At 57.9% G+C, this 13,867-nt stretch overlaps 2 protein-coding genes across 2 annotated transcripts; both read right to left on the bottom strand.

Moving 5' to 3' along the window:
- Window positions 1-578: 578 nt before the first annotated feature.
- On the bottom strand, window positions 579-3,866 carry LOC128940325 (retinol dehydrogenase 8-like). The gene is made up of 6 exons (XM_054281673.1): window positions 3,770-3,866; window positions 3,524-3,685; window positions 2,506-2,685; window positions 2,340-2,433; window positions 2,083-2,266; window positions 579-978 (listed from the first exon to the last, which is right to left on the bottom strand). The coding sequence occupies exons 1-6, from the start codon at window positions 3,864-3,866 to the stop codon at window positions 739-741; spliced, it is 957 nt and encodes a 318-aa protein (XP_054137648.1). The 3' UTR covers window positions 579-738.
- Window positions 3,867-4,875: 1,009 nt separating this feature from the next.
- On the bottom strand, window positions 4,876-12,552 carry GRB7 (growth factor receptor bound protein 7). The gene is made up of 14 exons (XM_054281674.1): window positions 12,426-12,552; window positions 12,200-12,344; window positions 11,184-11,340; window positions 9,981-10,102; window positions 9,833-9,910; window positions 9,607-9,744; window positions 9,416-9,526; window positions 8,172-8,270; window positions 7,008-7,088; window positions 6,510-6,626; window positions 6,371-6,431; window positions 6,198-6,285; window positions 5,155-5,248; window positions 4,876-5,077 (listed from the first exon to the last, which is right to left on the bottom strand). Exons 1-14 carry the CDS (start codon window positions 12,542-12,544, stop codon window positions 4,931-4,933), a joined length of 1,557 nt encoding a protein of 518 aa, XP_054137649.1. The 5' UTR covers window positions 12,545-12,552; the 3' UTR covers window positions 4,876-4,930.
- Between the last annotated feature and the right edge of the window lie 1,315 nt (window positions 12,553-13,867).

The raw sequence follows: 13,867 nt of genomic DNA, 5'->3' as shown, positions 1-13,867 counted from the left end.
CTCCGGGGCTCCGGGGGCTGTGCCAGGGAGGGCAGGGGGAGCCAGGAAGGTTTCTGAGCAGCGGGGCTGATTCATGCCGGGCCTCCTGTGGTTTCCCCCTGCTCTCACCTCCCGGTGCTGTCACGCCAAGCACCCACATGCCAGTGCCCAGGGACAACCTACCCCGTTGTCACCACAGAGAGCTGGAGGGGAGCCCCCCATGAGCTTCTGGGCATCCCCGCACCTGCCCTGCACTCATTCTTTGCCTTACATCTTACCCCCACCCTGCACCCCAAATGCCCCCCTTGTGCCCCTCTGAACACACCCCACACCCCTGTCACTCTGCCCTCCTGCACCCCCTGTGCTGCCCCAGTGCCCCAGACAGGGCTGACACAGAGCCCCCACCACGGGACATTCCCCACCCCACAGCAGCGCCTGGAGGAAGGAGGAGGACACAGCACCAGGGGATGACAGGGTGAGGTCCCCTGGGTGCCAATGCCATGGGTCAGAGGCCCAGGTGCCCCTGGGGAGCAGGAGGCAGCAGGGGGCAGCTGCCAGCCCTTCCCAGCCCCGTCACGGCCGCTGCACTCCAGCAGGAAGCTGCTCTGCATTGCTCACCCAGCGCTGGTTATAAATACCCACCCATTTTAATGTGGCGGCTATTTCAGGGCGGGAACGGGAAGCGAAACCCTGCGTGGGTCCTGCCCCTTTACCCCCGTGCCCGGGATGGGCCGGGCAGTGCCCAGGAGCCACAAGGGTTTATTTGAAGCCCAGGAGCCGCGCGCCAGCCTTGACCTTCTGAGCCTTCCAGCGGAGCAGGCGGATGGCGCGCAGGCCGAAGCGCAGCACGGCGTCGTACTTGAACACCAGCTGGTAGAAGGCGTCGGTGATGAGGGCACCGCTGGGGTCGGCGTGTTTGAGGGCGGCCATGGGCGTGTACGCCACGTTGGTCTGGTGCCGGAACGGCGGCCGGGGCGCCTCGATCACCCGCAGGGTGTGCTGCACGTGGGCATGGTATTGTCGCCTTCCTGTGACCACAGCCCCAGCCCACTGGGGCATAGGATTGTCCCCTTCCTGTGCCCCAGCCCACCAGGGCGTGGCATTGTCCCCTTCCTGTGCCCACTGCCCCAGCCCACCAGGGCATGGGATTGTCCCATTCCTGTGCCCCAGCCCCAGCCCACCAGGGCATGGCATTGTCCCCTTCCTGTGCCCCAGCCCACCAGGACATGGCATTGTCCCCTTCCTGTGCCCACAGCCCCAGCCCACCAGGGCGTGGGATTGCCACTTTCCTGTGCCCCAGCCCACCAGGACATGGCATTGTTGCCTTCCTGTGCCCGCTGCCCCAGCGCACCAGGGCATGGCATTGTCACCTTCCTGTCCCCACAGCTCCAGCCCACCAGGGCATGGCATTGTCACCTTCCTGTCCCCACAGCTCCAGCCCACCAGGGCATGGCATTGTCCCCTTCCTGTGCCCACAGCCCCAGCCCACCACCACTGCCATCCCACCCCTGTCCCCTTTGAACCCTGTCTGCATCCCATCCACATCTGCGCCTCCATCCTCATTCACATTCTCATGCCCTCCCTTCCCATTCTCCTCCTGTTCCCATTCCCATCCCATCTCCCTTCTTATTCATTTCCTATCCTGATCCCCAAGCCCTTCCCATCCTATCTCTAATCCATCCCACCTCATCACCATTCCTATCCCATCCCCAACTCCTTCCCATTCTATCCCTATCTTCATCCTATCCTACCCCATCCCATCCTGCCCCTATCTCCATCCCTTCTCATTCCCACTCCATTTCCTCCCATTTCCATCCCCACTTCCTTCCCATCTTATTCCCATCCCATCCACATTCCCATCCATCCCACCACCATTCCTATTCCCATCCCATCACCATTCCTATTCCCATCCCATTCACATTCTCATCCATACCACCGCCATTCCTATTCCCATTCCCAGCCAGCCTCAGCCCCATCAGGATGGAGCTGTCTGGGTGTCAGCTGCCCCACTGCTGGCTGGGCATTGCTGTTCCTTGTCAGGGCTAATTAACAACTCTGTCCAGCCCAGCCCCAGCCCACTGGGACCCCCTGCCCGCCTGTCACCTCTGCAATGTCCTCGGGGGTCTGGCCCAGGCTGGTGAAGACATCCCTGGAGTTCCTCAGGTAGAGCTTGGTGAAGATTTCGGCCGTCTCGGGGTCTGTCCGTGAGTAGTCGGCGCGTTCGGCTTCCTCGTACAGCTTGGTCTCGAATTCCGTCATCACCGGCCCCGGCTCCACCAGGCTGATCCTGCCCAGGGATGTGGCACTGGGCACTGGGCACTGGGCACCCCCAGACCCTGCCCCAAGGCCCTCACACTCACGCCACGTTGAAGCGCAGCGCCTGCACCACCAGGCTCTCACAGAAACCCTCCACGGCAAACTTGGAGGCCGAGTAGATGTCGTTGAAGACAATACCTGCGTGGTTGGGGAGGTCCAGTCAGGGCTGGGTGGGGGCTGGTCCCCCCAGGACACCCCATTTTCCCCTACCCTGCAGGCCCATGATGCTGCTGATGACGACGATGTGGCCCCCGCGGCGCCGCTTCATGTCGGGCAGCACCTCCTTGACCAGGCGGACGAGGCCGAAGAAGTTGGTGTCCATGAGGCTCTGCATGGCTGCCAGGCTCTGGCACTCCAGGGGTCCCGCCATGCCCACCCCGGCATTGCTGACTGTGGGGCAGGGGGCATCAGTGGGGTGTGCCCTGGGCAGGGGCATCCCACACCCTGGGCATGGGGGTCCCTGATTCATGGGATGTCCTGGGTGTGGAGGGTCCCTGGTGCAGGGTGACCCTGGCATAGGGAGTCACTTGTGCATGAGGGACCCCTGGCACAGTGATTGGAGGGTCCCCAGAGTGGGATGTCCTGAGTTTGGAGGGTCACTGGCACAGGGAATGTCCCAGCACAGAGGGTCCCTTGTGTGGGGGGTCCCCAGTGCTTGGAGGGTCCCCAGAATGGGATGTCCTGAGTTTGGAGGGTCCCTGGTGCAGAGAATATCCCAGCACAGGGGGTCCCTGGTGCGGGGGGTCCCCAATGCTCGGAGGGTCCCTAGAATGGGATGTCCTGAGTTTGGAGGGTCCCTGACACAGGGAATGTCCCAGCACAGGGAATGTCCCAGCACAGTGGGTCCCCAGAGCTCAGAGGGTCCCCAGAATGGGATGTCCTGAATTTGGAGGGTCCCTGGTGCAGGGAATGTCCCAGCACAGAGGGTCCCTTGTGTGGGGGGGTCCCCAGAGCTCAGAGGGTCCCCAGAATGGGATGTCCTGAGTTTGGAGGCACAGGGAATGTCCCAGCACGGAGGGTCCCTGGCACAGGGAATGTCCCAGCACGGAGGGTTCCTGGCACAGGGGGTCCCTGGCACTGACAGTCCCTGGTGCACAGGGTCAGGGCCATGAGGTGTCCCTGGCACGGAGGGTCCCAGCCCTGGCAGCACAAATGTCCCTGGCACGGGACAAGCTTGGGATGGGGGGGATCACCGGGCTCACGCAGGGCCGGGAATCCCGGGTCTCACCCAGGATATCGATGTGGCGCCCGGGGATGCTGTCGAGGCAGGCACGGATGGAGCTCTCATCGCACACATCGAGCTGTTTGATCTCCAGCGTCCTGCCCAGCGCCGGCCCCGCCGCCGCCGCCAGCGCCGCGCTCCTGCCCGTGTTCCTCATGGTGGCGATGACTGCGGGCACAGAGGGCTCAGCCCCCGCTGTGGGCTTTGGGGGGGTCCCTCCGGGGTTTGGGGGGGTCCCTGCGCCCCGCTCACCTCGGAAGCGGCGCTGTTTGTCCCTGGCCAGCCGCACGGCCAGCGCCAGCCCGATGCCCGAGGAGCAGCCGGTGATCAGCACCGTCTTGGGAGCCATGGCACGGCCTCACCCCCCCCTCCGAGCCCCAGCCCCCCGCTTTTATAGCGGCTGCCCCCCCCCCAAATCCCAGCCCTTAATCCCCCCGGGATAATCGGCCCTGCCGGGGATTTGCGGCGTGGCGGAGCCGCACGTGGTGCCCCGGAGCACAGAGCGGCCTTTGTGTGGCACCCTGGGGACACAGCGGGACATGGGGACACTGCCAGGCGTGGGAGATGGGGACGCTGCCAGCCGTGTGCCAACGGCGATGGCAAGGAAGGAGGCAGGAGCTCTGCAAAAATAACTTTTATTATTTATCACTGGTATAAAACACGTCCCATTCAACTGGCCTCGTGGAGACGTGGGGGACACGGTGATGGGTGCCCCCCGCACCCCCACAGCTCGGGACCCCCTCCTGGGGACCCCAAAACGCGCCCTGGTGTGGGGGCAAGGAGTGCCAGGCCCCTGCAGGGGCACTCGGGGCTGGTGCTGCAGGGCAGAGAGGAGAAAGTGCTTGAGTGTGGGGGTCCTGCTGTGGGCTGTGCTGAGCTGTGCCATGCTGGTGGTGCCAGGCTGTGCCAAACCATCCTAGTGGTGCTGGGCTGTGCCATGCTGGCAGTGCCAGGCTGTGCCAAACCACCCAACCATGCCAGACCATGCCAAACTGTGCCTTGCTGGTGGTGCTGGGCTGTGCCAAACCATCCCACTGGTGCCAAGCTGTGTCAGCAGTGCCAGGCTGTGCTGAGCTGTGCCATGTCATTGGTGCCCAGCTGTGCCAAATTGCACTGGTGATGCTGGACTCTGCCAAGCCATGCCATGCCATATCAGCAGGGCCAGGCTGTGCCAGCTGTGCCAATCTCTGCTGGTGGTGCTGTGCCAAGCCATGCCATATCAGCAGGGCCAATCTGTGCCAAACAACCCCAGCATTGCCAGGCTGTTCCAGGCTGTTCCGTGCCGGGCTGTGCCGAGCCATGCTACGAGACTGAACCAGCAGCGCCAGCCTGTGCCAAACCACGCTGGCAGTGCCAGGCCGAGCCCAACCCTGCCGTGCTGGTGGTGCCAGGCTGTGCCAACCCCCCAGGGGCTCAGAGGGCCACGCAGGTGCAGTAGTGGCGCAGCTTGCAGGGCAGGATGCCGCGGTTGATCTGGTGGAACTCCACCAGCTGGATCAGGTCGGCGAAGCGCGTCTGCCCGTCGTCCATGGTGAAGTAAAGCCGCCCCTCCTCCTCGCTCTGCCGGGGGGGGGCTGCAGGTCAGGACCCCTGTGCCCGGCCCCCCCGGGCCCCCCCAGCCCCAGGCTGGCACTCACCGGCAGGATGAGGTAGTGCTTGATGCGCTGCAGGTGGCACAGGGACAGCACGAAGCCCTTGGGGTTCCGCTGGCTCTCCCGCACCAGGAACACCCTGCGAGGCACAGAGGAGTCACTGATGGCTGGGGCCAGGTCCCTTGTGCCCTCTCAGTGTCCCCTGTGCCCTCTCAGTGTCCCTTCTGCCCTCACAGTGTCACCCATTGTTGCCACATTTCACAGAGAAAAGCACGGCACAATTCTTCCCAAGGACTTCTGAGATTCACATTCTCTGAACATCACAGAAAGGGAAAACACAATTTTTATCATTTGCTGTGCCTGTTTTTGTGCCAAAGTAGGATGCAATATGGAGATTATTCACCCAGAGTGTGGAACTTTTGTTTCCTTGGCCTGTCAGGGCCAGGTGTGTATCCCCATGTTTCTCTTCACAGAGAAAAGCAAGGCACAATTCTTCCCAAGGATTTCTGAGATTCACATTCTCTGAACATCACAGAAAGGGAAAACACAATTCTTATCTTACTTGCTGTGCCAAAGTAGAATGCAATATGGAAAATATTCACCCAAAGTGAGGATTTTTTGTGTGTCGGGACTGTCACTGACAGCCACAAGATTCTGTGCAGTGCGTGCAGAGTGAGTGCTTGGCAGATTCAGTTTAGACGAAATGTATATAGAATAGCATAATAAAGTAATTAATTAAACTTCTGATATCCATGGAGTCAGATGAATCATTCTCTCACCTTCATTGGAGTCACCTTTGATTTACAATAAAAGTCACTTTGATTTAAAATCAAAGTCACCTTTGATTTACAAAAAACAAACCCCCTGTGAAATCCTGGGAGTAGCCCAGCACCCCCTGGCACCCCTGGCAGTCTCTGTGCCCCCCAAACCCTGCAACAACCTGGGAATCACTCACCCCTAACCCCACACATGTCCTGTATCCCCCCAGGAGCTGCAAGACCCCATAACCCCCGTGCTCCTGAACCTCCCTGGAGTTCCATGTCCCCCCGAGGGACCCCAAACCCCCCAAACCCAAGGGGGTTCCATACCCATCCACCAAGCCCTGGCGGCCCATGAGCTGCTGGGTGTCCTCCCTGGAGATCCTGCCGTGGAACCAGGGCTGGGTGCGGTGGATGGCTGTGGGGACAGGCGTGTCACACTCGGGGGGACCCCCTGGACGAGGCAGGGACCCCCCAAAGCGGGCAGTGAGCCCAGCTCTCACCGGCACTGAGCGGGGAGCTGTGGCAGGCGGCGGGCAGGCTGTAGCGGTGCGTCGTCTTCTTCTGGGCACACAAGGACACATGGGGACGTTGGGGTGGGCTCAGGGGGGCTCCCCCCGACTCCCCAGCACCCCCACTCACCCTCCAGGCCTGGGCCTCCTCCAGGGCCGCGCTCAGCACCTCGCTGGGGTTCTCAATCACCCGGCCCGTGCAGCCCGAGAAGTCCATGGCCACCAGGGCGTTGTCCGAGACGCTGCGCTGTGGGGACAGGGGGGTCACCAGAGGGGATCAGGGGCTGGGGGGGACAGGCAGGGGTCACCAGAGGGGATCAGGGGCTGTGGGGGACAGGGAGGGGTCACCAGAGGGTTCCCAGGGGCTGTGGGGGACAGGGGACACTCACCAGGGAGTCAGGGGACACTCAGCAGAGCTGTAGGGGACAGGGGACACTCACCAGGGGGACAGGGGACACTCACCAGGAGCTGCAGGGGACAGGGGGACACTCACCAGGGGCGTGGGACACAGGGGACACTCAGCAGGGGGACAGGGGACACTCTCCAGGGGCTGCTGGGGGACAGGGGACACTCTCCAGGGGCTGCTGGGGGACAAGGGACACTCAGCAGGGGGACAGGGGACACTCACCAGGGGCGTGGGGCCGATCCAGGGCGGTTGGCTCAGCCGTGCCTGTGCTTGCTGGTAGTTTCTGTAGAGCTGCATCCCGTACTGGGGGGGAACAGCTCTGTCAGCTGGGCGGGCCCTGCTGTGGGGTGGGGGAGCACCCAGGGACACCCAGGGACCTCCAGGGACACCCAGAGACACCCAGAGACACCCGGGACACCCAGGGACACCCAGGGACCTCCAGGGACACCCAGTGCAGGGGTGGGGAGCTCTGCACCCACTCCTCGTGGGCACAGGGATCCCCACCCTGAAACATTTGCACTGGCATGGGGTCATCCCTCCAGCATCCTTCTAGAACCATCCACATTCCTCCCTTGTAGCTCTCCAGTATCCCCCAAGCATTCCTCCATCACTGTCAGATTAATCCCTTTTCTGACCCAGAGATGGGGCAACTGAGAGGTGTTTTAAAAACTTTTATTCTATTTTCAGTCTCATGTGAAGGGTGAGGCAACACAGATGTTATAATTCACACCATCACAATCAGGAGCCAATTATTTCCTAATTACAATAGACTATAAGCGCTTTTTGGGATGTCCTGAGTTTTGCCACACCATGCTGTAGATGCCTTAAAAACAATAATCTGAAATTACCCCTTGTGGATCCTACTACAATTAATCTTTCATAGTTCTATTTCTCTAAAGTACCTGGAGATTTGCAAGGCCACTTTTTGAATTTTTTTTCCTGGTTCTTTTTCTGTCTGTCCCATTCCATGGCATTTTGAAATTTTGAAATTTTTTCCTAGTTCCATTTTTCTGTCTGTCCTATTCCACGGCCTTCTAAGTTTTGAGATTTTGAATTTTCTTCCTCGTTCTTTTTCTGTCGGTCCTATTCCACGACATTCTAAGTAAGTTTTGAAATTTTGAAATTTTTTTCTGTCTGTCCTATTCCATGGCATTCTAAGTTTTGAAATTTTGAAATTTTTTTTCGTAGTTCTTTTTCTCTCTATCCTATTGCAAGTCAGCATTTCTCATCTCCGTGTTTGCACACAGATGCACACTGTGTGAGCTTTCTACCACATCCCCACCCCGGAATTCCTCCAGATTGTCCCCAAAATCCCTCCAGCATCCTTCCAAAATCCCTCCAGCACCCCTCTGGCACCATCCCAGCTGGCAGGGGACTGGAGCTCACCTTGAAGAGGCGGAACGCGGCCATCCAGCAGCTGCGGCTCTGCTCATCCTCGCTGCAGAGCAGCTTCAGACCCTTCACTCCTCCCCGAACCTTGTGGGGCTGCGGGAAATCGGAGCCGTCACGGGGCAGCCCCGGATGGCACCGAGGAGGGGACAGGGGGAGGGACATCCCCAGGCAAGGACATCCCCACCTGTGACACTGCTCACAGGGGTCCCAGGGTGAGGGGAGAGATGAGGATCTGACTCTGTGTTTCAGAAGGTTTTGATATATACGATATTATATATGATATATGTAATATTAAAACTATATTATAGTTTTAATGATATATATTATGATATATATTATATTAAACTATATATAATATATAATATATTATATATTATATACTATATATTATATAGTATATCGTATATCGTAGATCGTAGATCGTATATATTACATAGTATATACTATATACCGTATATTATATAGTATATAGTATATAGTATAATAAAATATTAGTATATTATTATGTATTATTATATATTTTATCTATAATATTTACTATATATTTTATATGTTATATACATTATATATTATATTAAACTATATATATGTTATATATAATATTAAAACTGTACTAAAGGAATAGTTTTAATTATATGTATTAGGATATATATCTGTATATATATCTATATATATCTATATGTATAGATATATAGATATATATAATTAAAACTAAAGGGATAGTTTTAATGATATATTATTATATAAATTCTATTAAAACTATACTAAAGGAATAGTTTTAATGATAAATATTATGATATATATGATATTAAAACTATACTAAATTAATAGTTTTATTATATATTATATATATTTATTATATATTATACATATATTATGATACATATTGTATTAAAACTATGCTAAAGGAATGATTTTAATGATATATATTAGGATATATATGATATTAAAACTATACTAAAGGAATAGAATAAAGGATTTCATCAGAAGGCTAGCTAAGAATAGAAAAAGAAAGAATGATAACAAAGGTTTGTTTTGAGTTTTGAGAGTCCAAACCAGCTGACTGTGATTGGCCATTAATTAGAAACAACAAACATGAGACCAATCCCAGATGCACCTGTTGCATTCCACAGCAGCAGATAATCATTGTTTACATTTTATTCCTGAGGCCTCTCAGCTTCTCAGGAGGAAAAATCCTAAGGAGAGGATTTTCCATCAAAGATGTCTGTGACACCCACCTTGATGCAGAAGCCGAACTCGGTGGGAGTCCCGTAGAGCTTCTTGCCCTGAGTCACGTAGTAGATGTTGGACTCGGTGAGGTCAGCGAAGTACTGGAGGTGCCGGGGGTCCTGGGGGGTTTGGGGTGTCAGGGCTGGCCCTGCTGGACCCCCTGGCCATGACCCCCTTCCCCAGGACCCCCTGGCCTCACCTTGGAGGTGCCCTTGGTGGAGTAGTAGAGCCCCGAGCGGCGCAGGGAGAAGTGGAAACGCTTCCAGACCTTGCGCCCGGCCTCCCGCAGGTGCAGGAAACCCTGGACCTCAGGGCAGCTCCCAGAGTTGAGGAAATTCTGGGGGGACACGAGGGCTGAGGGGCACAGCGGGGTCCCCAGGGCACGGCAGGGTGCCCAGGGCACGGCTGGGCACGGTGCCCCGTACCTGGATGAGCTCGGAGTGCGCCATGCTCTTGTTGGCCTCCAGGCAGCTGGACACCATCACCTCGGGGAACAGCAGCTGCTGGGGGACACAGGCTCAGCAGAGACCCCTCGGGGTGCCCAAAGGGGGGGTCCAGGGGGTGCCCACCTACCGTGCTGCTCTTGAAGAGCTCGTACTTGGCGAAGTTCTTGCGGAACACGAAGCGGCTGTCGGCACCCGGGGCCCAGGAGCTCTGCACCTCCACCACAGACTCGTGGTCCTCCAGGCAGCGCTCTGGGGGGGACAGGGGGGTGGTGGGGGGTCCCACGGGGTCAGCAGGGTTGTGGGGGTCCCATGGGGTCAGCAGGGTGGTGGGGGCTCCCAGGGATTAAACCCTTTTCTGATCCAGAGATGGGGCAACTCAGAGGTGTTTTAAAAACTTCTATTCTGTTTTCAGTCTCATGTGAAGGGTGAGATGTTATAATTCACGCCATCACAATCAGCAGCCAATTATTTCCTAAATACAATATATTATAAGTGTTTTTTGGCCTATCAGCTTTTGTCACACCATGCTGTAAATGCCTTAAAGCCAATCATCTAAAATTACCCCTCATGGCTCCTACTGCAATGCATCCTTCACAGTTCTATTTCTCCAAAGTATCCAGTCTTATGTGCAAGGCCACCTTTTGAAACTTTTTTCCTAGCTCTGTTTTCCCCCAGCAATCTCTGTACTATTCCATGGCATTTCTAAGTCATTTCTAAGTGTCCCCAGGTGTCACAGACACATTTTATGAAAAATTCTTTCCTTAGGAGTTTTTCTCCTGAGAAGCTGAGAGGCCTCAGAAATGAAATGTAAACAATGGTTATCTGCTGCTGTGGAATGCAACAGGTGCATCTGTGATTGGTCCATGCTGGTTGTTTTTAATTAATGGCAAATCACAGTCCGGTTGTCTTGGACTCTCTGGTCAGTCACAAGATTTTATTGTCTTTCTTCCCCTTTTCCCTTTCCCTTTCCCTTTCCCTTTCCCTTTCCTTTCCTTTCCTTTCCTTTCCTTTCCTTTCCTTTCCTTTCCTTTCCTTTCCTTTCCTTTCCTTTCCTTTCCTTTCCTTTCCTTTCCTTTCCCCTTCCCCTTCCTTTCCCTTTCCCTTTCCCTTTCTCTTTCCCTTTCCTTTCTCCTGATGAATCCTTTCTCTATTCTTACACTAATAGAGTATTCCATACTCTATTCTTAGTATAGCTTCAATCTATCATTTTCTTTTAATATAACATATATATCACAAAATAACAAATCAACCTTCTGAAATGGAGTCAAAATTCCCTCTCTTCCCTCCTCCTGGGAGCCCTGAGAGCTCCACCACCGCCAGGGCTGCTCACCCAGCGCCAGGTGCTGGTGCAGCTCCACCAGGGCCCAGCTGTGGTCGTGCAGTGCCCGCGTCCTGCGCACCAGGGTCTCGCAGAGCTGCCGCGCCGTGGTGCCCGCCGAGGCCTCCAGGGAGCGGCAGGCGCCGTCCTCACCGAACACCTTCACCACCTGCGAGGGGCACAGGGGCTGTCAGGGACCCCCCGGAACCAGGGGAGCACAGGTGGGATCGTCCCACCCCACCTCCTGCTCTCCAGATCGTGTGGGGGGTGGTTTCTGGCACAGGGATGGGATCCCCCCTCCCCAAAGTCTTGATTCATTTGGGAGATGGCTCCTTCCCCAGGGCTGAGGTCCCTTTTTCCAGCCCCTTGACTTATTTGGGAGGTGGTTCCTGTCCCAGGGATGGAATTTCTCCTTCCCAGAGCCTTGATTCATGTGGGAGTTGAAGGTTGAGGTCCCCCTTTCCAGCCCTTTGATTCATTTGGGATGTGGTTCCTGCCCCAAGGATGGGATTCCCCCTTCCCAGCCCCTTGACTTATTTGGGCGGTGGTCCCAGGGATGGAATCCCTCCTTTCCAGATCCTTGACTCTTGAAGGAGGTGGTTCCTGTCCCAAGGAGGGGATCCCCCCTTCCCAGAGCCTTGACTCTTGCAGGAGGTTGTTCCAGGGATGGAATCCCCCCTTCCCAGCCCCCTGACTCATTTGGGAAGTGGTTCCTGTCCTAGGGATGGGATCCCTTCTTCCCAGAGCCTGAATTCATTTGGGAGGTGGCTCCTTCCCCAGGGTTGAGGTCTCCTTTTCCAGCCCCTCGACCCCCAGGCTCAGGAGGATGGGACCTCTCTAGAGTGGTCCTTCTCCAAAGGCTGGGACCCCTCCCCAGACCCTCACATGGGAGAAGGTTCCTGCCCCAGAGCTGAGACCCTCCCCTCTCCCCAGCCCCCTGACTCTCACCTCCCCTGGGGGGGTGCCCCAAGAACCCCCTCCCCAGCCCCTGCAGGGGTCCCAGACCCCATCCCCATCCCCTGACTCACGTGGGAGGTGCCCTCTCGGGGGGGTCCCTGTCCCAGGGTGGGGCTGCTCAGGATGGGGGAGTTGGAGGGGCTGCACAGCTCGGGGAAGGGGTTGGGGATGCTGGGCAGCGACGACGCCCGCGGCTCCTCCTGTGGCGGCTGCCGGCTGCAGAGAGGGGTGGAGGGTGAGCTCTACACCCCCTGTAACCCCCCCTGAACCCCCCTGAACCCCCCGGGCCTCACCCACCTGCTGCCGTGGATGAAGAGGGGCTGGGAGCGCCGGAGCTCGCCCCCATCGCGCTCTGCAGGGCCCCCCTCCTGCTCGGGGGGCTCCCAGAGGCCGCTCTGCTGAGCCCCCCCCTCCATGGCATCATCTGTGGGGGCAGAGAGGGGGTCTGGCAGCCATGAGCACATTTGGGGGGTCGTGGCCAGGTGTGGGCAGCCCCCGGGTGGGCTCCTGGCACCCACCCAGGGGTGTTTCCCTGCCCAGACAGGCAGGACCCCAGCCCTGGGTGGGATCTGGGGCACCAAGGGGGTGTCCCTGTCCCCCCAGTCCTGTGGGGGTGCTGGGGGCTGGAGCACGGCCCTGATGGTGAGCACAGCCCCTGGTGAGACCCCCAGAGTTCCCTCAGCAGCACCGAGGGGCTGGGAGAGCTGGGGGATGCTGGGCTGAGCTTTGCCAGGCTGAGCTTTGCCAGGTCGAGCTTTGCCAGGCTCTTTACCAGGCTCAGCTTTACCAGGCCGGGCTTTGCCAGGCACTTTACCAGGCCAAGCTCTGCCAGGCTGAGCTTTGTCAGGCCGAACTTTACCAGGCCGAGCCGTGCCAGGCTGAGCTTTACCAGGCTGGGCTTTACTCGGCCGAGATTTACCAGGCTGAGCCGTGCCAGGCCTAGCCATACCAGGTTCAGCCGTGCCCCAGAGCTTTACCAGGCTGAGCTTTGCCAGGCCGATCTTTACCAGGCCAAGCTCGCTGAGCTTTGCCAGGCTCTTTACCAGGCGGAGCCATGCCAGGCTGAGCTTTACCAGGCCGAGCCGTGCCAGGCCGAGCTTTACCAGGCCGAGCTTTACCGGGCCGGGCCGTGCCAGGCCGAGCCGCGGCGGCGCCGAGCAGAGCAGGAAGCCGAGCGTGGCGGCGGCGGCGCCTCAGCCCCAAACTCCCCTCGGGTCCGGCCAAACCGGTCCCGCAGCCGCTCCCAGCTCCAGCTCACCGCGCTGGCATCCGGGCCCCGGAGCCGGGGGCGAGGGAGCCGCCGTGGGAACGGCCGCCAGCCCCCGCCGTGTCCCCACCCACGCCCGGTGCCACCCGTGCCACCCGGGCACCGGCACCGGCCCCGGGATGTGGCCCCGGGGTGTCCCGCGGCCCCCCCAGCACGTGGCGCACGGAGCACACACGTGGCACCCACGGTGGCATCAGCGGTGGCGCTCACGGTGGCGCTTGGTGGCCGCGGGACACGGCGTTAATCATTGCCCGCTGCCCGTCCCTGCTGCCACCTCTCGGGGGCCAAGTCCGTGCTTGGCAGGGCTGATGTCACCCCTGTGCCATCCCTGTGTCCCTGCCGTGTCCCTGTCCCTGTGCCCACCGTGTCCCTGTCCCCATCCCTCTGCTCCATCCCTGCTCCCGGTGTCCCCTCCCTGGCAGTGCCCGGGGTGATTTGGGGACACGGGGACAGCCAGGGGACACAGCAGGGG

Source organism: Melozone crissalis, unplaced genomic scaffold (genome assembly GCF_028551555.1).
Source record: "Melozone crissalis strain CALT ecotype California unplaced genomic scaffold, PUWL_Pcris_2 ptg000032l_1, whole genome shotgun sequence".
Classification (NCBI taxonomy): domain Eukaryota; kingdom Metazoa; phylum Chordata; class Aves; order Passeriformes; family Passerellidae; genus Melozone; species Melozone crissalis.
The sequence above is the reverse complement of the archived record's forward strand: the minus strand, read 5'-3'. Positions and strand labels throughout refer to the sequence as shown.

Bases quoted from the DNA above. Each gene is read 5' to 3' on its own strand.
- LOC128940325 (XM_054281673.1), bottom strand. From the start codon at position 3,866: ATGGCTCCCAAGACGGTGCTGATCACCGGCTGCTCCTCGGGCATCGGG. The intron at 3,686-3,769 runs GTGAGCGGGGCG...CTGTGCCCGCAG, and splicing joins CAAACAGCGCCGCTTCCGAG to TCATCGCCACCATGAGGAAC. The intron at 2,686-3,523 runs GTGAGACCCGGG...CCTGCCCCACAG, and splicing joins GCGCCACATCGATATCCTGG to TCAGCAATGCCGGGGTGGGC.
- GRB7 (XM_054281674.1), bottom strand. From the start codon at position 12,544: ATGGAGGGGGGGGCTCAGCAGAGCGGCCTCTGGGAGCCCCCCGAGCAG. The intron at 12,345-12,425 runs GTGGGTGAGGCC...CCCTCTCTGCAG, and splicing joins CTCTTCATCCACGGCAGCAG to CCGGCAGCCGCCACAGGAGG. The intron at 6,286-6,370 runs GTGAGAGCTGGG...CTGTCCCCACAG, and splicing joins CAGCTCCCCGCTCAGTGCCG to CCATCCACCGCACCCAGCCC.